At 35.2% G+C, this 23,619-nt stretch overlaps 1 protein-coding gene across 2 annotated transcripts in view; it reads left to right on the forward strand.

Moving 5' to 3' along the window:
- LOC149802081 (uncharacterized) overlaps positions 1–23,619 on the forward strand; it is a 91,011-nt gene that overhangs the window by 41,722 nt on the left and 25,670 nt on the right. Inside the window, exons 10-14 of one of the 2 annotated variants that reach the window (XM_089956479.1) lie at positions 3,365–3,675; positions 6,613–6,689; positions 15,962–16,200; positions 17,621–17,704; positions 23,293–23,570. In XM_089956479.1, coding sequence (XP_089812605.1) covers positions 3,365–3,675; positions 6,613–6,689; positions 15,962–16,200; positions 17,621–17,704; positions 23,293–23,570 — 989 coding nt within the window. The remainder of the gene's footprint in view (positions 1–3,364; positions 3,676–6,612; positions 6,690–15,961; positions 16,201–17,620; positions 17,705–23,292; positions 23,571–23,619) is intronic. The other variant, XM_089956480.1, reaches the window with a different exon arrangement.

Raw genomic sequence — 23,619 nt, forward strand, 5'->3', positions numbered from 1 at the left:
TTAATATATTGTATATACAACCTACACAACTAATATTATTTGAGGAAACAAATGTGACAGGAATATTTGCAAATTATATTGCTAGAAAAAAAGAGTCTTGCAGACTTACCTCTGATAATGCAACCCTCCCAAGTGCGATGAATGAAATTAAAACAGTAAAGTAATATTTTTTGAGAAAGGCACAAAGTTTCAAACTATATATCCAGTTATATCTCAAGAAACTATTTCATGTTAGATATCTTGGACAACAAGGCAACACCCCCAATTTAAGAACAATTTCAGCTATTAACTTTCCATTCCAAAATCAAATGACTCGTTAAGAATAATTTTCATTACACCACTCCCTCGATAACTTGCTCCCTGATAACTCTTGAACCTGCTTATAATGTGGGGTCAGACATAGATCCCATTTTTTAAACCAGAAAATACTAAAAACTGTATCCCTATTTGTTGAACTTGAAGCAAATCATGATAAAAGTTTGTAACTTTGATATATCACTTGTTTTATCTTTGAAAACGGTAGATAAGACGTGGAAATTTTAATGAACATTATGAAATATCAACTTTTAATATGAAGTTGTATAATTTGTTACATTTTCTTTCCAAACAACATTCTTAGTACACTGTAATTAATGATATTCAAGGAAATTTCGATCAACGAAAATGTCGCTTACATCTAGTGGAGGCAGTACTTTAATAAATAAATACCAATTAAAAAAGTTTTTATCAAGAGAAATTTGTGTTATAGTTCTATCTTTTAGTTCCTTTTAAGTGTAGTCATCATAAATGCAATGTGTCCTCTTGTAATTAAACATAAAATGTATCAATCTACCATAAGAGCTATACCCGTGAGTGTTTTCTCTGAGAACCTATAAAAATTAGGTGCTGACCGTGTTTTGATACCTGACTAGCGGAAGAATTTGTTGTATGGTTGCACTGACTTAAAAGATGGCCTCCATTGTATTATCATGTTAATTACGTCTCTTGGGTCAAATAAAGGAGGTGGAATATAAAACGTTTAAAACTGTGCAAATCCTACATGCTTAAGATCCAGCGGTCTTGGTCATATGTCGGGATAACTCACATCATTTGATCAATTGAACACTGTTATAAATGTTATTGTGTACATTATCTAATTAAACTACCAAAAATAACCTACTCAATCATAGCTGTGATCGGGGCCCTGAGTGGTTGAGCAGTTTAAAGCGCTCTCTTTTATGGATCACTGCCATCTCACCTTTGTCTGCGTGGGTTCGAGTTTAGGATTCGGCCAATATGGGTATGTGTGAAAGCTTGCCAGTAGCTTCTTGTGGGTTGGTGGTTCTTCCCGGGGTTTTCCCGGGTTCTTCCTCCACCATTAATACTGGCTGCCATGCATAGCCTATCATGTGCTGAAAAATGGCGTTAACCCTACAACAACAACAACAACAATAACAACATAGCTGTGATCAAAGATAGAATGGCAACCAAAAACTAACCTACTCAATCATAGCTGTGATCAATGATAGAATGGCAACCAAAAATAACCTACGCAATCAAAGATAGAATGGCACCCAAAAATAACCTACTCAATCATAGCTGTGATCAAAGATAAGCAACCAAGTGAAATGAATTCTACGTAAAATAAAGAGCTTTATTTCACAGATATGAACCACTGTGGGGAAAATGAGTTTCAAAGGATTCCTAAATGGGCACTTAGAGATATTCTTAGTAATGATAAGAAGTTTCACAATTACTTCACAGCATCAATATTTTACTAATTGAACAATACAAAATTGATTTTTGACATAAACAAATGTCTCACAAAATAAATGTTGCATTTTTAAAAAAAAGGAAATTGTTTGTAGTGTATCAACAGTTAGTCTCATTCCCTGCTTTGCAGACTCCTTGTTTCACACAATACTGTCTTATACCAATCTGGGAACCAGACTGATCAACAAAACAAAAAGCAGTGATGTAATTCTCAAATGTTTCACGTACATGTGAATGTTGTTGAAAACACTTTGAATAATGTAATGGTCTTTCAGATGTTGGACATTTTGAAAATAAATGTAATTTATACAGAATAACAAACAACTTCATCAGAAAAAGCACTTTATTGACAGTTATTCCTGACATGATCATAAAAACAGCCCAGTTCCTACCCCAACCCCAACCACCGGTTCGGGATGTCAAATGGATTATTTTGGGAGGTCACTTGGTAACTTGTGCCCTCGCTAATAGTGCAGTCTATGTTTTTGGACCCCATTGTGCACAAGTTATTGAGGGAGATGTGTATTTGGAGTAACTAATTTGGAGCAGAATGCCAATTATGCATATAATTGAGAGCCACAGTGCGGATTAGTTCCATGCAACTAATTGCTTCTTCCTTTTAAAAGAAAGTTATTTTTATTATTATTATTATTGTATTTTAGGTGACCTTCATTTGTGCTGTTTTGATATTAGGAGTGCGGTTTACATTTTGGCAGCCAAGAATCCATTTGCCTTTGAGAGTGACCATGATAGAGTTAAGAGGCCCAGCATTGCCTCCTCTTTTGGCTATTCTCCTAAAGTTGATGTGATTTGGAAATGTAGTCAAAAGAAAAGGCAAAGTTTTTGGTAAAGTGTTTCTCCTAAAATACTTAACCTGATCACATTCAAACCGCGCACACCTCACCAGCATCTCCGTTGAGTTATTGCGCCAGCAAAGCTGGTAAAAAAAATTGTTGGACACCTGGTGGTGGTGAGGGGAGGTAAATGGAAGGATTGGGAAGAGTTTCTTTCTATTTATTTTATGGAATATAGGTAGTAAGGTGAAATTTCATCTTCTAGGCTTCCTGGATTTGAGAGGTAGTGGAGCAGTTACACTAAATTAAGTAAACATTTGCTTTTTTTGAATATACTCAAATGTTACGTGTTGCTTAGTTTTATTGTTGTTAACAGTTGACTTGCACCATGAGAACAAGATCAAGTCCTCACATATTTTTGTTGGACAAAGTTGACAAGGGGGCCCCGAGTGGCCGAGTGGTCTAAAGCGCTCTCTGTTACGGATCACTGCCATCTCACCTCTGTCTGCGTGGGTTCGAGTCTCGGATTCAGCCAATGTGGGTATGTGAGAAAGCTTGCCAGTAGCTTCTCGAGGGTCGGTGGTTCTTTCCGGGGCTTTCCCGGATTCTTGCTCCACCATTAATACTGGCCGCCATGTATAGCCTATTGTGTGCTGAAAAAGGGTGTTAAACCCTACAACAACAACAACAACAACAAAGTTGAAAAAACTATTCACCTTATTTTCAAAAGGAAAAACAATATAGATGTTATTAGTATAGTCTTTACACCAGTTTCTAATGACACTGAAGATCTTTTTTTGTTTTCTTTATTTCTTTAGCTGAAGATGTGTTAGGTAGAAGACATCAAACAGATAAATTAGCGAGCGTTTCGTTGAATAATGATGCAAGGCTTGGCATCATAGACAAACTGGCAAATCTCACTGTACGTACAGGGCAAGGAGGAAAACGGGGAGTTACATTGAGTAACGATGATGACATGCCACCTCTGGAACACATACTTGATGATAATGAGACTGATGATATGCCAGAACTTGAATTGACAGAGACAGAACAGACTTCAAACAGACACAAGGCTAGAGAGAATGGGGTTCAGATGCTAATTGGAAATTTTCCCTATGGAACATCTGAGGTAGTAGAAAAACATTTTACATGACAGTTTTAGCTCACCTGCACTAAAGTGCTATACCCCTGATGTCAATGTCATCATTGGTACAGTATTAGTTTTAGTAAACAGTATATGTGCATGTGAGTTTTGTGCTCTTCTCACAGCTCGATGTGTGTGTGTGTGTGTGTGATTTATGCAGTAGAAACAAAATATTGCAAACCCTAATGTGTGCAAATTATATGAAAATATTCAGTGGAAACTGCATATTGCAACCTCTAAGGGACCAGTAAAATTTGTTATGATAACTTTATGTGACTGTTTTGATACAAATGTTTTCATTGCATTGTCTCACCTGCTTTTGAATACCAGAGACATAGGGGATACTCATTCTGATGATGCAGGTTGCCAGGTTTAACATAATAGATACATAGGGGACATATTCTAATGATGGTGTTGGCAGCTTTTAAATAACTGAGGGACTGTTCTGGTGGCCTAAGTGGTCAGAGTGTCTGCCTCAGATGCGGTAGGTTGTGGGTTCAAACCCTGGCTGAGTCATGCCAAAGATCTTACTAGACCAGTGGTAAGCAATGCCCTTTCAACTCTATGCATCCTCACTGTTCCTTTATCTCTGAAGCAGACAACCTAGTTTGGTTTCTGGGAAGAATCATTTGTAAAGGCACTTAACTACAATTTCCTTGGCATGATATTGGCAATAATGTGTTAAAAGTGCCATTGAAACTAACAATAAAACCCCTAAGCTATCTCCAGTGCATGTTCATTTTAAATTCTTGGCTGCAGTTCTGGTTAATAATTTTTAGCACGGTGATGAGACCCAAACACAAAGAGGGATAGCTGTCATACTTGGACTGTGTAATCAGAAAGCTCTGTCGTTTCATATTCATGTACCCTACTATCAGGCAAGGTCATGGTTATTTTAAAACTTAGTTAAATTTTTGTCAACTGTTTTTTCTCTTTGTTCTTAATACCCCAAACTCTTGAGCATGCTTGAGCTGTAGAATTATAAATCTTTGGAGGGAGAGAGGTCATACTTGGGGTGTAGAATTATAAATCTATGCCCCTTTGGAGGGAGAGAGGTCATACTTGGGGTGTAGAATTATAAATCTATGCCCCTTTGGAGGGAGAGAGGTCATACTTGGGGTGTAGAATTATAAATCTATGCCCCTTTGGAGGGAGAGAGGTCATACTTGGGGTGTAGAATTATAAATCTGTGACCCTTTGGAGGGATAGAGGTCATACTTGGGGTGTAGAATTATAAATCTGTGCCCCTTTGGAGGGAGAGAGGTCATACTTGGGGTGTAGAATTATAAATCTATGCCCCTTTGGAGGGATAGAGGTCGTACTTGGGGTGTAGAATTATAAATCTATGCCCCTTTGGAGGGAGAGAGGTCATACTTGGGGTGTAGAATTATAAATCTATGCCCCTTTGGAGGGAGAGAGGTCATACTTGGGGTGTAGAATTATAAATCTATGCCCCTTTGGAGGGAGAGAGGTCATACTTGGGGTGTAGAATTATAAATCTATGCCCCTTTAGAGGGAGAGAGGTCATACTTGGGGTGTAGAATTATAAATCTATGCCCCTTTGGAGGGAGAGAGGTCATACTTGGGGTGTAGAATTATAAATCTATGCCCCTTTGGAGGGAGAGAGGTCATACTTGGGGTGTAGAATCAAGTAGTTATGCCTTTCCTATCCATGTACTGCAACTGTCCATTTAACCTCAGGCAAGTTTAAGGCCATTTTTTATGAATGTTTTCCTATATGGTCATAGGTCCCAAACCTTTGAAGTGAAACTGGTAATACTTGGGCTGTAGAATCTGAAACCTGTGCTCTTTGAAAGGTCAGAGTTAATTAGAAATCATTGTTAAATTTTATCTGTCCAGTTACAGGTCCGAAACCAAGAAAGAGTTATTGACCTAATTTCCATTATAAAATCAGTGTGCTTTGGCCTTTTAAACTAAATATTCCAACCTTCTTTCTGACCCCTAGACAAGGTCAGTGTTATTTTTAATTTTAAAATTTTCAGTTTAGATTTTTTTTTTTATGGTTACAAGTCTTGAACCCTGGAATAAATAGCTGTCATGTTTGGGCTAGAATCAATAAGCACTGCCCTTTCATATTTATGCTTTCTTATTCCTTCATTGACCCTCGGTCAGGATCAAGGCCATTTGAAAGTGAAACATATCTCAGTAGCAGATATCAGAGCAGGTGAGACATATTGCTAATTGGGATTTCAGTGTTATAATAATTAGGACTTTACACACCCTATCAGGCTTAAGAGACGGCAGTATGGGTCACTAAAGAAAAAGTGGTGCTCCATACTGTATCAGAAAGATTTCAATGAAAGGTGGAACTAGATTGCTTTTGGTAAGAATCCAATGTACCACATATTCTTGCTTACAAGTTGAATATAAAAGCAAACATGTTTTCTTTATTCTACTTATTACTCCTAACAAACTGCATAGACCTTGAGCTGCCAGTGCATTACATGATGGCAGATCTGGGTCTGTGCAGTTTGCAGTTGGGCTTGAAGTTGAAGCAAAATATTTAGTCTTATACTATGAACAGCTGTTTTCTCTTTGTAAACCGTTGAATGTCCCTTGTGTTGTAAGGAGTATTTATGTTAATTGTCTCAGCTTAATTTCTTGAAGAATAGAAGGATAAATTAGATTACTGGAATATCTTTGACATTGTGTTCACCTATATTGTTTGATTGATATTCCTCAATTCTCACTGAACACACATTGAGCCACATTCATTCACACATTTAGCATTTCCTCTTCTAGCATACATTTCTAATTTTTTTTCACACCATAATATCTGTGTCAAACGGCATGGTGTTCACAAACATGATTTATCTCTGTTCTGTCTCAAATATGAAAATTTAAGTTAATGCCTTAGTATTATTTATTTTTATCAAAGTTGATTTTTGACTTAATTTTCAGGGTGAGCTGATGCAGCTGTTTAAAAAATTTGGTGCAAAGGAAATATTTATCATGAATACAGCTACTACAAACAGAAGGTAACATGATATATTTGTTTGCTTCCTTTTTATAGACCTATTGCATGATATATATATAGATTTTTATTTAGGACAGTGGAGGTCTGATTTTAATGAAATTGAATGAGAATTTTTTGTTGTTGAAATGAGTAAAATAGTTTTTATTTTTTGGCAAGCAGATGATTTAAATTATTTGAGGAGTTTCATAAATTTCATTTGAATAAGCACAAATGTAAGATTCTATTTACCTTATGACAAAAAATACTTATTTTATTTGACCAAACATCAGAATGGTGTAATAAATTTTTTTTGAAACACCTTTGGATGCCTTGGTCGACACACCTTTCCTTTATTTAATGTTATGATGCCATTTGAATTGTCATTAGGTGTTATTACTGTCTGGTTCATCTCAATATCTACTCCAGAAAGTTCAAAAAGTTCAAAACACAGCTGCTCGGATCATACTTAGAGCACCACGATCAGAGCACACCTCCCCGCTGCTCTGTACCCTATACTGGCTATCCATTTTATCAAGAATCAAACACAAAATTTGTTCTCTGTGCTACGTTTCACTGTCAGACTCTAGTCCAACATGCCTATCCGACCTCACCCATGTGTACACACCAGCAAAATACTTACGCTCATCTTCTGACAATCGTATACTCATTATTCCCACTATGAAAACAAAGTCATATGGACAGTGTTCTTTTGCATACCATGGCCGAGCAACGTGTAATGAATTGCCCACTGAACTTAGACACAAAGACACAGTGATCACATTCAAGAGGGCTCTCAAAACTCACTTATTTTGACTGCAAGAACAAACTTAAAGACCTAATAATGTTTCCTACCTGAAATATTCTCAGCATGTTTTTTTATATTAATTTTTAATGTTTTTCTAATTTCATGGTGTTTGTTTTTGTAGTAATTTTATTATATGTTTTTTATCTTACAGGTGTTGCCTAATGTTGTAAAGCGCTTAGAGCTTCTAAAAATTAGGCGCTGTACAAAGTCCTCATTATTGTTATTACACTTATTAAATATTTGAAAATTATGACATGAATGTATTAACATAAATATCACAATAGTCATGTGATAAATAGATTTGTATACCAAATATGAGCAGATCCGTGGTTGTCTTTCTTAATGACTTGAATGCTTTTTAATCAATTGTTCAAATACAAATACTTTGCCTTTTAAAAAAATACTACCATCAAAAGAGTTTTTACAATTGTGACATGGAAGCTGCCAGTATAGTATAAGCGTACATGCCAACCATTATGCTTTTGGCGTAATCATTACGCTTTTTTCCACGAAATTACGCCTTATATGTAAACATATTCGGATTACGTGTTTTCGGTATGTCCCCCTCCCCAAAAAATTTATAATTTGTTTTCTTATTTTTATTAGCATCCCATTAATCTTTCAGACTGTATTCTAGAAAAGACCGCTTCTACATAACTACAACCTAAGGGTTTGCTGCTCCGACCTTGCATGCACTTTCATAATAGTATTATGTTCTATTTATAGCAGCTGCCCTCTTTCCAAGAAACATGCTGGTTTTACTTTCAAACTTTTGACCTTGGTTTCTATTTATAGCAGCTGTATGGCTTAGTTAGGAGAGAACAGACTGATTTTCTAATTTGTACTCTTTCCTTGTAGATTTTTTTGTTCAAATTCATATCTGATACAGAACCAGTCTGTAGGTATTTGGTGCTAAATTTCAAGTCAGATTTATTCTAGTAGATGTGTGTGTTAGAGCAAAAATGTTTTTCAAATAATTTCACATATGGATTAGAAAAAGACAAAAAATCGATTCAAAGATGAATACATGAATTACACCATACAGTGTTCCATTCTAGGGCAGCTTCATGCCCACTTCAGGGCTGTGTGGAAAGGATTTTAGTATTGGTCATGATGGTAAAAGAAAGAAACCTTGAATTAGCTCGTTTTACAAACTCCAATACTAAGGTAACTTGTACCTTCTTTTTAAAAGCAGAACTAATAAATGCAGAGACATTATTTACTGAGTTCTTAGTTGAACACAGACTACCCCTAGCAGTAGAAGACTACATTGGTCCTTTGTTCAAACGGATGACAAAACCTTGTACCCAGTCTGTGTAAGAGACTGACAGTGGAAAGGGCAAAGTCAGAGTGATTTTCTTTCATCACCAGAATTAACAGTAGATTCCACTGGAAAAAACATTTTTTATTTGCTTGATAATGATTTGAATAAACATAAGTTGGCAGAACTGTGTGGGGTTTTCAGCTGATAATGCATCAATGATGACTGGATTACATAAAGAAGTTGCATTCTGTATTTTGAAAAATATCTCCATCAGTGTACATATCAGGTTGTCCCTGTCATATGATACACCTTGCTGCAGGAAAGGCTGCTGATAAATTAGAAGGAGAATCCCTGAAGCATCAAGTTGGCATTCTATCTGACAATGTATTTCATGCGGGCAGATTGATGTGCAGTGACACCTTATTTCCCAGCTTAAAGAGCCAATAACTGGAAGATATATATTTCCACTTCTTTGTCAGGCTATGAAAGGAATATTGGTTCTTTACCATTCTAATGCTGACAGTGAGAGATTGTTCAGTATTGTTAACAAAAGTAAAACTGAATTCAGATCAAGGCTCTGTAACCCAGCATATGGTTCTCTACTGGTGTGCAAAACATAATCTCAGCTGGTACAAAGTGTTTTGAAATGCAGTATGAGAGACTGTTGCTTTTTAAAGCTCAAAGTGCTATATATGAAGATTTGAAGCAGTAATTGATGTTAAAAGAAGGGGTAAATAAATCATTTTGTACATATGCTCATTGAATTTTATTATGTTATATGTGGATTGCTCTTTTTCTACTCTGATTGCTCTTTTTGTCCACTTGGATTACACTTTTTCCTCACCAGGGGTTGGCATGTATGTGTAAGGTCTTCCAGAACATTCTCTAGAATATTAGAGATAGCTTCAATACTCAGTCGTTAAAAAGACAGAAAAGATTGGCTTATTTTGGATGCCAGGAAATTGTGTCAGTCAGTAATGCACATACATAGTAATCTTGTTGTCAGTAATGCATCAGTCTCTACAAAGTAATTTTGTCAGTTAGTAATGCATTAGTATCTACAAAGTAATCTTGTCATTAGTAAATGCATCAGTCCCTACAAATTAATTTTGTCATTAGTAATGCATCAGTCCCTACAAAGAAATCGTCATAAGTGCATCTGTCCCTGCAAAGTTGTCATCAGTAATTCATCAATCCCTACAAAGTAATCTTGTCATCAGTAATGCATTATTAGTCCCTACAAAGTAATCTTGTCATTAGTAATGCATTAGTCCCTACTAAGTAATCTTGTCATCAGTAATGCGTCAGTCCTTGGGGCCCCGAGTGTCCGAGTGGTCTAAAGCACTCTTCGTTACGGATCACTGCCATCTCACCTCTGTCTGCGGCGGTTCGAGTCTAAGATTCAGCCAATGTGGGCATGTGAGAAAGCTTGCCAGTAGCTTCTCGTGGGTCAGTGGTTCTTTCTGGGGTTTTCCGGGTTCTTTCTCCACCATTAATACTGGCCGCCATGTATAGCCTATCGTGCTGAAAAATGGTGTTAAACCCCACAACAAAAACAACAACAGCATCAGTCCCTACAAAGTAATCTTGTCATTAGTAATGCATCAGTCCCTACAAATAAATCTTGTCATAAGTGCATTGGTCGATACAAAGTAATCATCAGTAATGCATTATTAGTCCCTACAAAGTAATCTTGTCATCAGTAATGCATCAATCCCTACAAAGTCATTTTGTTATCAGTAATGCATCAGTCCCTACAGAGTAATCTTGTCATAAGTAATGCATCAGTCCCTACAAAGTCATCTTGGCATCAGTAGTGACTCAGTCCCTACAAAGTAATCATGTCAATAGTAATGCATCAGTCTCTAGAAAGTAATCTTGTTATCAGTAATGCATCAGTCTCTACAAAGTAATCTTGTCATAAGTAATGCATCAGTCCCTACAAAATCATCTTGTCGTCAGTAACGACTCAGTCCATGCAAAGTAATCTTGTCATTAGTAGTTCATCAGCTCTACAAAGTAATCTTATCAATAATGCATCAGTCCCTACAAAGTAATCTTGTCAGCATTGATGCATTAATCCCTACAAAGTAATCTTGTTATCAGTAATGCATCAGTCCCTACAAAGTAATCATGTCATCAATAATGCATCAGTCCCTGCAAAGTAATCTTGTCATCATTAATGCATCAGTCCCTGCAAAGTAATCTTGTCATCATTAATGCATCAGTTCCTACAAAGTAATCTTGTCATCAGTAATGCATTATTCCCTACAAAGTAATATGGTCATCAGTAATGCATCAGTCCCTACAAAGTCATCTTTGTCATCGTAATTCCTGTCCCTGCTAAGTAATATTGTCATAGTAGTTCATTAGTCCCTACAAAGTTGTCTTTGTCATCAGTAATTCATCAGTCCCTACAAAGTAATTTTGTCATCAGTAATTCATCAGTCCCTGCAAAGTTGTCTTTGTCATCAGTAATTCATCAGTCCCTACCAAGTAATCATGTCATCAGTAATTCATCAGTCCCTACAAAGTCATCTTTGTCATCAGTAATTTATCAGTCCCTACAAAGTCATCTTTGTTATCAGTAATTCATCAGTCCCTAGAAAGTAATTGATAAAGTGAATCTTCCTGCATGGTAGAATTCCTCGGGAACATTGTTGTTGGCATGGCACATATCCCTGTATCATGCATACATGTACCCCGAAATGGTTAATTTTACCAATGAAGTAAAAATGTAAAAGATTGAATGTAGAATGAATGCAAACAAAATGAATGAATTTTTTTTAAAAGAAAAAGAAAATAGTGCAGATGCTGACAGATAAATGATGAATGATAAATATAGAATGAATGACAAATATGGAATGAATAAGAAATGCAGTTCATGGATGTATTAGAAAACTCCTTTATTTTGATGTAGCTGCCAGGTTTCCATGTGCAAAAACTCATTCGTATGATACCCAGGGTCAGATCCTTTACACTGACAGACAGCTTTTCATCCTTTGCAAGCCATAACACTGTTCTTGCCAATGCATACATTAGCAACTGCATCTGATTTGGTGACATCACTGATGGCTGCATTATTTGAATGAAATGAAATAACAAGCAAGATTTTGTGACAGATACTCTGCAACTGTATTTTTACATTTATTGCAGTTGCAATTTAATTTATATTTATGGTAAAAATCATTATCATCATTTGCATTTTATGAATTTTAGGATTTCAGCATATTAATACTCTCAAAACTGGAAAACCCAACTTTGGTAAAAGCAAATGAGGAATGCCGAGATGCCAATATATTCAAGTTTGGCAAAATTATTAAGAATTTTTAAGGACAATTCCATGATGAATTGGCAAAATTCAGTCAAAGATTAAACATCTTGTATTATGAAATTCTAATGGGAGTTTTCTTTGTGGACACTGGTAATAAGAAAATAACTTCATCACCAGATTCTTTGACTGGTACATGTCATGTTGTTTCACATGTATTAAACCTGTATATATATACATAGAGTGTAAAACGTGTATAATATACCTAGAATATAAAACCTGTTTTATATACCTCTATTATAAAACTTATATAATCTTTAGTATAAAACTTGTATTATATACCTAGAGTATAAAACCTGTATATATTAATTAGTATGAAACTTGTATTATATACCTATAGTATAAAACTTACATTATATACCTTTAGTATAAAACTTGTATTATATACCTAGAGTATAAAACCTGTATATATTAATTAGTATGAAACTTGTATTATATACCTATAGTATAAAACCTGTATTGTATACCTAGAATATAAAATCTGCATAATATACCTAGAGTATAAAACCTGTATTATATACCTATATTATAAAACCCGAATGTATAATATACCTATAGTATAAAACTTGTATTATATGCGTAGAGTATTAAACCTGTATTTTATACCTATATTATAAAACCTCTGTGTGTATGTAGAGATATATATATATATATATATATATATATATATATATATATATATATATATATATATACACACATACCTTTAGTATAAAACCTGTATATATTCATATAGTATAAAACTTGTGTAAATACCTAGAGTATAAAACTTGTGTAAATACCTAGAGTATAATACCTGACAATTACCCAGAGTATAAAACCTGTGTAATATACCAAGAGTATAAAACCTGTATATATACATAGAAAGCCTTCAGTTAGACTGAGTACATGCGAAACGGCACCGGAGATTAAGTGAAAAGAAAGGGTTCAGATAATTTGTCAAGAAAACTTACACTGTTACTGATTTTCCAAAATAAAAATGGATTTCATGGCACCGGAATTTCAGGAACAGATTGACTATGTTTATTCCTATTGTATTTTAATTGTCACTACCTATTTACAAGATGAATTCTGAATGCATTTCAAAAGTATTTGAAGTGCAGACAAAATGCTGGTTTGACCTTTAAGGATATGTAGAACAGTCTGACATGGAAATAGCCTTGGTGGGTTTGACTTGGTTGATTCCATAGACTCTTCTGTTGTCCTTGTGTGTGTGTGTGATTTGGATTTTTAAGATGGCTTTTTAACATAGCTTTAAAAAAAATTCAGTCATGTTGCTACGATGTCTGCAGTGTGACAGTTTATAGTGATGTCTAGCACTGGGGCATCATGCCGCTGACATGTAGCATGATGTCCCACCCAGTCACATTATCCTGACACCAGGCTGACCAGTCCTAACACTAACCTCTTAATGCTGAGCGCCAAGCGAGGCAGCTGATAGTACCATTTTTATAAGTCTTTGGTATGACTCGCCTGGGGATCGAACCCACGACCTCCTGCATCCGAGGCGGACGCTCTAACCACTAGGCAACTTGAACCATGCCACTATTTTATGGTCACATAGTGCATACAATAATAATAACATGCAGTACAAATATTCTTCATGTCCCATTGTCAATATAAGACCGCATTGGTGCTGCCAGGCAGTGTGTGTTTACTAATCACACAATATTGACCATCTGATTCTTGGCAGTATTATTGATCATTTTTTGCCAGTCAAAGTTGCTGCTTACAAGTTCTTCATAAATTTAAATCAATCAAATAAATTTAACCAAATTAGACAGCATTCTGATCTTAAGATCTTTTAGATTGTTCAATTATTGACATTCCTTCATGAAATATTGCAGCAAAAATAGAAAAACCTTTAGATGACTTTTTCACAAATGCCACTCAGCATAATTTGACCAAATATGATGGAAAACATTCTGGTATGAAGGTCTTTCAGATGTGTTCAAATGATTCTGATCACTTTTAAATATGACCGTCATTGCTAAAATATAAATCTTTTGTGACTTCTTAAAGTTAGAATATGACATAATTTGATTGAAAGCATTGTCACATTTTAGGCTCTTTAAAACAGTAACAAGAAAAGAGTGAAGACAACAAGCTTTGTAAAATTTTCAACAAATAATTTATTTCCCTGGAAAAGCAAGATTGAGGAAAATAACTCACGGTTTTAAGAATCAAATCCCAAAATAATCCAAGAATAATCCAAGAATGAAAAATTAGAAGTCCTAGTAAAGTCCTAATGTATTTGAGTTGAGTCCAGATGAAAATCCATAATGGAAGGGGATGACATATATTGTAGTCAGTATAGTACTGAAGTGTCATCAGTTCTTTGTTGAACCACAGAAAATAATCCAGTTTTTAATTCTGAAAAAAATTTCAATAAAACGTCTTTGTTCAATTGTCCAAGAAATCTGTATGAACACTTAAATATTCCCAGGGAAAAGATTAATTCCATAAAATAGAACTTCAACTCAAACTGGTTACAACAGAAAAAACACCTTGACATCTAAGTGTTTTAAAGGCCCAACATAAATAATTTCTCAAAACATTAATATTAAATCTTTCTACTGCGCAATTCCGGTAAAACCAGAATTTTGAAATGACAACGTAGAGGCTATTTACTTGTCTAAAGTCACATACTCCCAGTACAGCCTCGATTTTACTCTATAAATCCCACACTAAGAATGAATAAGAAAAAATGTAAAAAAAAGTTGTTTACTCCAACTCTACTGATTCTGAATCAAGGTCAGGAACTTGGTCAGTATTTGATACAAAGTTCTGATATTAGGTTTTTGGAAAAACTGAACTAATTTCTGGAAAATATCAAATCCAGTAATAAAATTACATCACAATTGCATGTAATGGAATATAAAAAAATTAAAACTGACAAACAAACAAATTAAATATAAATTAAATGAAATATACATAACAGTATCATGGCATAGGTGGCTTTCATTTTGATAGAAATGATAATGAGCTGCTATCAGTTGGGCAGAGATTATGAAAATAGAACTAAAAATGACTCCTTAAATACTTGTCAACAGAATTAGACCAAATTTGACAGAAAGCTTCAAGGCATGAAGGTCTTTGAATTTTTTTTCAGATGATGCCAAAATCTGCCATCAAATATAGCATCAGTTACTAAAAACAAGACCGCTCTGGTGGCCTAATTGTTAGAGCGTCCGCCTCGGATGCGGTAGGTCATGGATTTGATCCCTGGCTGAGTCATACCAAAGACTTACAAAAATGGTACTAACAGCTACCTCGCTTGGTGCTCAGCATTAAGATGCTAGTGTTAGGACTGGTCAGCCTGATGTCAGGATAATGTGACTGGGTGGGACATCATGCTACATGTCTAGCATGATGCCCCAGTGTTAGACATCACTATAAATTGTCACACTGCAGACATTGTAGCGATCCAAATCACATATGCACACACACTAAAAACAAATTGAGAAACCTTTAAACAACTTATGACGAAAATCCACTTTACAAAATTTGACTATCGCTGATGGAAAGTATCTGACATTTAAGCTTTTCAAATGATGATGTGTTGTCAAATATGGATGAAGGCATGAAAACTTGAGAAAACTTGTTTTCATCAAATGTGCAAGATGAAAAATTGAAAGACATTTCAAAAGAAAGTCTCCTTCAGATGGTTTTGCTGTAAGATGAGCAATCTCAGGCTGGGCCTTTTCTTGTGTGGCCATTTTTTCAGGTACATTTGGTCAGTGAGTTGTGTTGAGTCATAAATGGATATATCTTGGTGTGTAAAACACATCACATATCTTTCAAAGGACAGCTTGACATGAAGGCCATGATCATCTTGCTTTTGATAAAAATTTGAAGTGTGAAATTAAATAAACTGAAACTTCTTTATTTCAGTACTTATGCATTTACACGAGTAGCTGATATCGTGCAGGCACAACTAGCCATGACAGAGTTGGATCAATCCATCTTTCATGGGAGGCGACTCATGGTAGGCATAGCAGATAGGACCTACCAGGAGAAAACCACCACTAAGCCAGCTTTACTGCCAACACCAAATAACCCATTCATGCCAGTGTTTCCCCAGGCCCAGATACCAGCCCACCCTTACCACTCTCAGCAGTTCCCACAGCACAGTAAGTCTTGTTTATTAAATGAAGAATTTCTCTATAGAATAAATCAAAATATTGAAATTTGTATGTGATGTTATGTATATTTAATGTTTTGTGTAATTGACCTTTGTCCATAATTGAGGGTAGGAGCTGATCTGGGCCTACCTGACTAATGTCTTTTTTATAAACAACATATTACATAGCTAGTTCTTGACTATAAGTTTAGATTCTATTTTAAGAGCATTATTACTTTTAGGTAAACATGTTTATAGATGTTAAGAACAAGGTCTATTTTTTTCTTCTTCTAGAAATTAAGAATTTTCCAGAAGCAAGTTCTTTTTATGGATTTGATGGGAAAATGACCCTCATAATGGTTCTATTATTGTGTCTTAGCTTTTTGTATCAGTTTTCTTTACTGCAGAATTACTCATTCCATATCTTAACATCAGTCTTAGTGGAATCAATTTGAGTTGTATTTCCATTCAACTTTTGAGCAGATTTGTTAATTAAATTATTCACCAGAATTACAAAATGCTCAGTAATATTTTCAGACTAAATCACTATTTTGGGATTATTGTGAATTCATTCAAGGACATTTTGGATTATATAATTGTGATACAGCAAGACAGCACATCAACACTATTCCAGGCTGTTGGTACACCAGCACTTTTAAGATTGGAATTTATTTGAAACAATACTGAAATTCATTTGTAATACACTATACTTTTGATAGGACTAATTATGATTTAATTCACAGTACTGTGTTCCTTTTAAATTTTCACTTTGTATTTTAGGGAAATAAATTATTTGTTGAATTTTAATAAACTTGTGGGTTTTTTGCTCTTTTTTTTTCTGCTTCATTTCAAACCATAGAGTTGTAAAAGTGTAAAGGGATTGAAGTTATAGCTGCAGTTAATAATTCTGGATAATAAAATATAGTTGATTTTCTCCACAGCGATGGACACTTTCTTTTCACCGTACATGCATGTGTGTAAAGCTAAAACATCTTGTTTTGTATTTTATTGTTTCTGTTTTCTGCATTCATTCCTGTGTTTAGATTTCCTTTTTGTAGGTTCAGCAGATTTTAATTTAATGAAATTTTAGGACTTAAACAAGAAGTATTTATTATAGATTACACTTTCAACTATATGAAACAGCTTGTACTCTTTATAATTTTTTTCAAGTACCTGAAAGACACAAAACACAAAGAAAGCAATGAATGCAAAGTTTTCTAAAGTAATGTAAATTTTTATGCTTTGTTACTGCCCATAAATACTGTTGATATCATTGATAGATAGGTAGATAGACAGGAAAATATACTGATGCACACAGAAACAGGCAAACATGCATGTGTTTTACTTTTATGTGTCAGTTTTCATCTTGTGTATTTTATGAATATTTCTTGAGGGAAATGTGAAATATTTGGTCTTTGCATCTCATTTAGAGAGTGCTGGCATTACAAAAAGTTTGAATAGTGAAGCCCGATTTCACTATGTTGAAGGACATGCTCACACTTGCCATTCATCAGGTGCGTGATCTTATTGTTTTCCTGTATGCTGCTGATAGACTGTATTTTTTTAATTGTTATTGCATGAATACGTTATAACACCTCATTTACATTTTGCCAGATGTTAGTGCTAGTTGGAACATTCTTGGGGTTTTCATTTAAAAAATACCTCATATACATTTTGCATAATACAAGTAGCAGTCAGTTGAAGTTAAAGAAAGAGAAGTCATGCAAACAAAACAAACTTACTGTTTGTTTTATTCACTGATGCGTAATATTATATTACAAATGTAGTAAATTCAAATAGTTATAACTTTTGTATTGGAATATTTGACATCCTCTTTTCCATTAGCTAGTACTGTTCAGCAGTTTAAATTTTGAAATCAGTTTTCATGTAAATTAGGCAATGTGCATGTATATTTGTAATTGGACCTAGAGAGGTGGTGAAATTGATACCTCATAATGAGGACATGCCAGTAGTTGCTGTACTTAGCACTTATTACATTTTATAACTCATTAAATGAAACAGATAACTGATGTTTTTTGCTGGTGGAATACAGAGATTAGAGAAGGTATAATATCCTTCTAATAATTTTGGCACCTGTTGCAAATGAATTATCTGGAAATACTATGGGCTGACTAGAAATGATGGGGAAGGGAAGAAGGACTAACACCGAATCAGATGAACATCACAGATGATGCTGATATTACTGATTAAACTCGTTGATTATGGAAGGATTAAATCACTCTGAAAAGGTGCATCATAAGTCTTTTATTATGTAGAAGTAGTCAGAAGAGGGAGAAAGAAGGGAAGTTAGGTAAAATGTTTGATATTGTCTTGATTTATTACATATTGTCTTGTTTTGTTACATATTGTCTTGATTTGTTACATATTGTTGTCTTCACTTGTCACATTGTTGTCTTGTTTTGTTACATATTTTCTAGATTTGTTACATATTGTTTTGATCTGTCTTTGTTTTTTTGTTGTTGCATATTGTCTTAATTTGTTAGATATTGTCTTGATTTGTTACATATTGTTGTCTTGATTTGTTACATATTGTTGTCTTGTTACAAATTGTTGTTTTGATTTGTTACATATTATTGTCTTGATTTATTACATATTGTTGTCTTGTTATATTGTTGTCTTGATTTGTTACATATTGTCTTGATTTGTTACATATTGTTGTCTTGACTTGTTACATATTGTTGTCTTGATGACAATATTTCAGCAGTCAGAATGGAGCCCAGACCCTTCTGATGGACATGTTTGAGAATCAGTCATGTGTGCCTAGTATGACTAGTAATTCACTTTCTAATGCCCTATATACATTGGTTAATCTACAGCCCTGACATCCAACATGGCAACCATGGAGATCCTCTTGATAATCTGTTGTTACATATCCAGAATGGATGGTTGCCTGGTCTAAAAACTTCTTGTGACATGTATATAGTCCTAAATGAACTTTTATGACATCTAGATGGTTTGAGATTAAAAAATTGCTGATCTGACATCCAGCATGGCCACTGTGGTGGCTGTCTTTAAAGTCTTGTTATTTCTACTTTCCATGCATGGATGGTAATATCAACATTGGGCTTTAACCAAAAGGCTTCTTATGATGTATGTCTCAGATGACTCTGTGTTGATTTGATCTCTCACTATGGCTGCCAGAGAAGTTATGATGAAAATCCTGTTTTAAATGCTTAGAATGGCCAGTTGTATCAGCATGGGGTTTCTACACATGGCTAGCTGTATGGACTTGGGGTTTACACACAATAACTGGTTGTATGGACATGAGGTTTACACCGAATGGAAGGATGTATGGGCATGTGGTTTACACATAATGGTTGTATGGGCATGTGGTTTACACATAATGGATGTATGGGCATGTGGTTTACACATAATGGTTGTATGGGCATGTGGTTTACACATAATGGATGTATGGGCATGTGGTTTACACATAATGGTTGCATGGGCATGTGGTTTACACATAATGGATGTATGGGCATGTGGTTTACACATAATGGATGTATGGGCATGTGGTTTACACATAATGGTTGGTTGCATGGGCATGGGGTTTACACATAATGGATGTATGGGCATGTGGTTTACACATAATGGATGTATGGGCATGTGGTTTACACATAATGGTTGGTTGCATGGGCATGGGGTTTACACACAGTGACTGGTTGTACGGGCATGGGGTTTGCACACAGTGACTGGTTGTATGGACATGGGGTTTAAACACAGTGGCTGTTTGTATGGGCATGGAGTTTACATGCTATAGCTGGTTGTATGGGCATGGGATTTACACACAGTGATTGGTTGTATGGGTATGGAGCTTTCATGCAGTGGCTGGTTGTATGAGCATATAGTTTACACACAGTGACTGCATGGGAGTAGGGTTTGAACACAATAGCTGGTTGTATGGGCTTGGAGTTTACACACAGTGGCTGGTTGTATGAGCATAGAGTTTACACACAGTGACTATGGGAGTAGTGTTTAAACACAATAACTGGTTGTATGGGCATGGAGTTCACACACAGGGGCTGGTTGTATGGGCATGGAGTTTACACACAGTGGCTGGTTGTATGGGCATGGAGTTTACACACAGTGGCTGGTTGTATGGGCATGGAGTTCACACACAGTGGCTGGTTGTATGGGCATGGAGTTCACACACAGTGGCTGGTTGTATGGGCATAGGGTTTACACACGATGGCTGGTTATATGGGCATGGGGTTTACACACAGACTGGTAGTATGGGCATGGGGTTTACATTGGCTGGTTGTATATGCATGGAGTTTACACACAGTGACTGGTTGTATGGGCATGGGGTTTACACACAGTGACTGGTTGTATGGGCATGGAATTTACACACATTGACTGGTAGTATGGGCATGGGGTTTGCACACAATGGCTGGATATATGGGCATGGGGTTTACACACAGTGACTGGTTGTATGGGCATGGGGTTTACACACAGTGACCGTTTGTATGGGCATAGGGTTTATATACAGTGACTGGTTGTATGGGCATGAGGTTTACACATAATGGCTGGATATATGGGCATGGAGTTTACACACAGTGAATGGTTGTATCGGCATGGGATTTACACAGTGACTGGTTGTAATGGCATGGTGTTTACACACAATGGCTGGATATATGGGCATGGGGTTTACACACAGTGAATGGATATATGGGCATGGGGTTTACACACAGTGACTGGATATATGGGCATGGGGTTTACACGCAATGGCTGGATATATGGGCATGGGGTTTACACACGGTGACTGGTTGTATGGGCATGGGGTTTAAGCTTAAACTCTTCTTGTAATTGAACCTCTGTTAAAATAATTATACTCTAATCTTCAAAATGGATGTCATTGTGACCTTGAAATTCTTGGGCTACTTCTCTTAAACTGATGGTTGTATTCACTTTCACCAAAACACTCAATCAAATATGTGACAAAGTCAATGGTTTTTCACTCAGCTTTGACCTGAAATTTTGCAGAATTCTCAGTTAATTAAAGATGTGGAAGAACAATAACCTTTGTCAGTGTTGTAATGTAAGAATATCAAGTTCTCCAGAATATGTTGAATTATGGCAGATATGTTTGACTTTGATTAGCTTCTTTGTGTGTGATTTAGATTTTTAATGTAGCTTTAACACATATTCAGTTGTATCGCTAAGATGATTGCAGGGTAGCAGTTTATAGTGATGTTTAGCACTGGGACATCATGCTACATACACTAACCTCTTAATGATGAGCATCTAGTAAGGCAGCATTAAATGATTACAAAATTTCAGAATGAATGGCATAATGGTGTGACATCTATTTTACTCAGACAAAAATACATTGCACTCATATTCGAAAATATCCAGTTTTACCTTTTATTTTATGATATCCATCCATCTGTTTGTTACCAAGTTTCTGCACAATAATGTGAGTTTTTCACTGTCAACAGTTATCAAACTTTTGCAGATATCATGCACTTGGGGTAAGGAAGAACCCTATTCATATTGGTAAGCTCAAAGGTGAAGGTCACTGAGACTTAGAGAAGAATAATGGTGTCTGCACAATAACTTGAGCAGTTCACTTTCTACAGTTACCAAACTTTGTGAATGGCATACACTAGGGGTAAGGAAGAATACTGTTGATATTGGGGTCAAAATATCAAGGTTAAAGACTGACTGAAGAGGAAAAATGGTGTATGCGCAATAATCAGGGTCTGTTGTAGGATGCAGACTTGTGAGATTCATTCTGATTTGTTTAATGTCATACTAAAAAATCAACCAAATGTGTGAAAATCAAAATCCTACATTTATTTCTTCATTTAATCATTCTTATATTTGGGAAAATGCTTCCTCATTTCAGATGGAGTGAAAATTCTCCCCAAAATTTTCAATTATAAAATAGAATTTGCATTACTGGAATTTTTACCATGAGCAGTTTTTGATTTTGGTGTAAAAAGCCAGGGTCACTGGGACTGAAAATTGAAAATTGGTTTTTGCACATACCTGGACCAAGCATGGAGGATAGCTTATATATGGAGTGAAAAGGAAACATATTGATTTTTGCATCAAACGGTCAAAGGTCCAGGTGACCATGATTGAGTGAAGAAAAATGGTTTGTGCACAAATAACATTAGCTCTACAGCACTAACCTGGATCAAACTTATGGCTAACACTTCTGTTAATGTTGTGCTCAGAAGTTCAGAGGTCAAGGTCACTGACAGAAAGAAGAAAGGTATTTTCAGGACAAATTGTCAGCTATCAACAGAGAAGACTATAATTCTGGGGCAGTACTCAGCGTTGTTAGTTAAAATTGTTCAGCTGAAGATCAGTTGGATTAATAACATAATGTAATTGTTAAGTACACCTGTACTCAGAATGCTGGTGGCTCCTTTAAGAGCTTAAAGGTACTTATATATATATATATATATATATATATATATATATATATATATATATATATATATATATATATATATCTGTACTTTAATATTTTACCATTTATATTTTATATATCATAAAAATGCAGATTATGTGTAATGAATTTTGCTGACCAGTTACATATTTTGAATGAAAAAATGTCATGGATATCAATTCTCATTGATTTTACTTCTTTGAAACAATTAGTTATGAATTCAACAAATTTAAGTGCCAATAAAAATGTCATTTTTCACAAAACCATGAACCATGATGCCCTTGAAAATAAGTGTATTCACAGCATATGCAATAGTCATGTTAATAAACTTCATAATTATACACATGATTTCTGTTGTCATGTTAATAAACTTGATAATAAATGCTTAAATAATTTGTATGGTCATGTTAATTAACTTCATAACTGTTCTCTTAATTAAAGCATATAGCCATGTTAATATATTTTATAATTATACACTTAATTAATATCTGTTGTCATGTTAATGAACTTCATAATTATGTATGTAATTAGTTTCTATAGTAACTTTATTAAACTTACAAATTAAAGACTTTATTACTTTTTTTAGTCATGTTAATGGACTTGTTAATTATAGACAAAATTTATATTGTCATTGTAGTAAACTTGATAATTATACACTTAATTTCTATATTTTGTCATTTCTAGTGGGAAACATGCCAGGGATTTCACACAGTCCTGGTAGATTCTCTACACCTAATGCCATGGGGGCAGCTGGTGCTGGTCCCAAGCAGCGGGATCAAATGATGATCATTGGTTGTTTTAACCCTAGTAGCTGGGATGAAATTCTGCACACCTACATGATTGTGGTCCACAAGTTGAGAGGAAATCCAAGAGACTATTTCTGCTCCCAAGGCAGCCAGATTCTTGTCCAGATTACTTCAGCGTATGACAACTGTCACTTTTGGGCACAGGTTGTACAAGATGTAAGTTGGAAAAACTGCATTAGGTTGAAAAAACTTGATATATATCTGA

Source organism: Sinohyriopsis cumingii, chromosome 4, assembly GCF_028554795.1.
Source record: "Sinohyriopsis cumingii isolate HCF-2022 chromosome 4, ASM2855479v2, whole genome shotgun sequence".
In the NCBI taxonomy this organism is placed as follows: Eukaryota; Metazoa; Mollusca; class Bivalvia; order Unionida; family Unionidae; genus Sinohyriopsis; species Sinohyriopsis cumingii.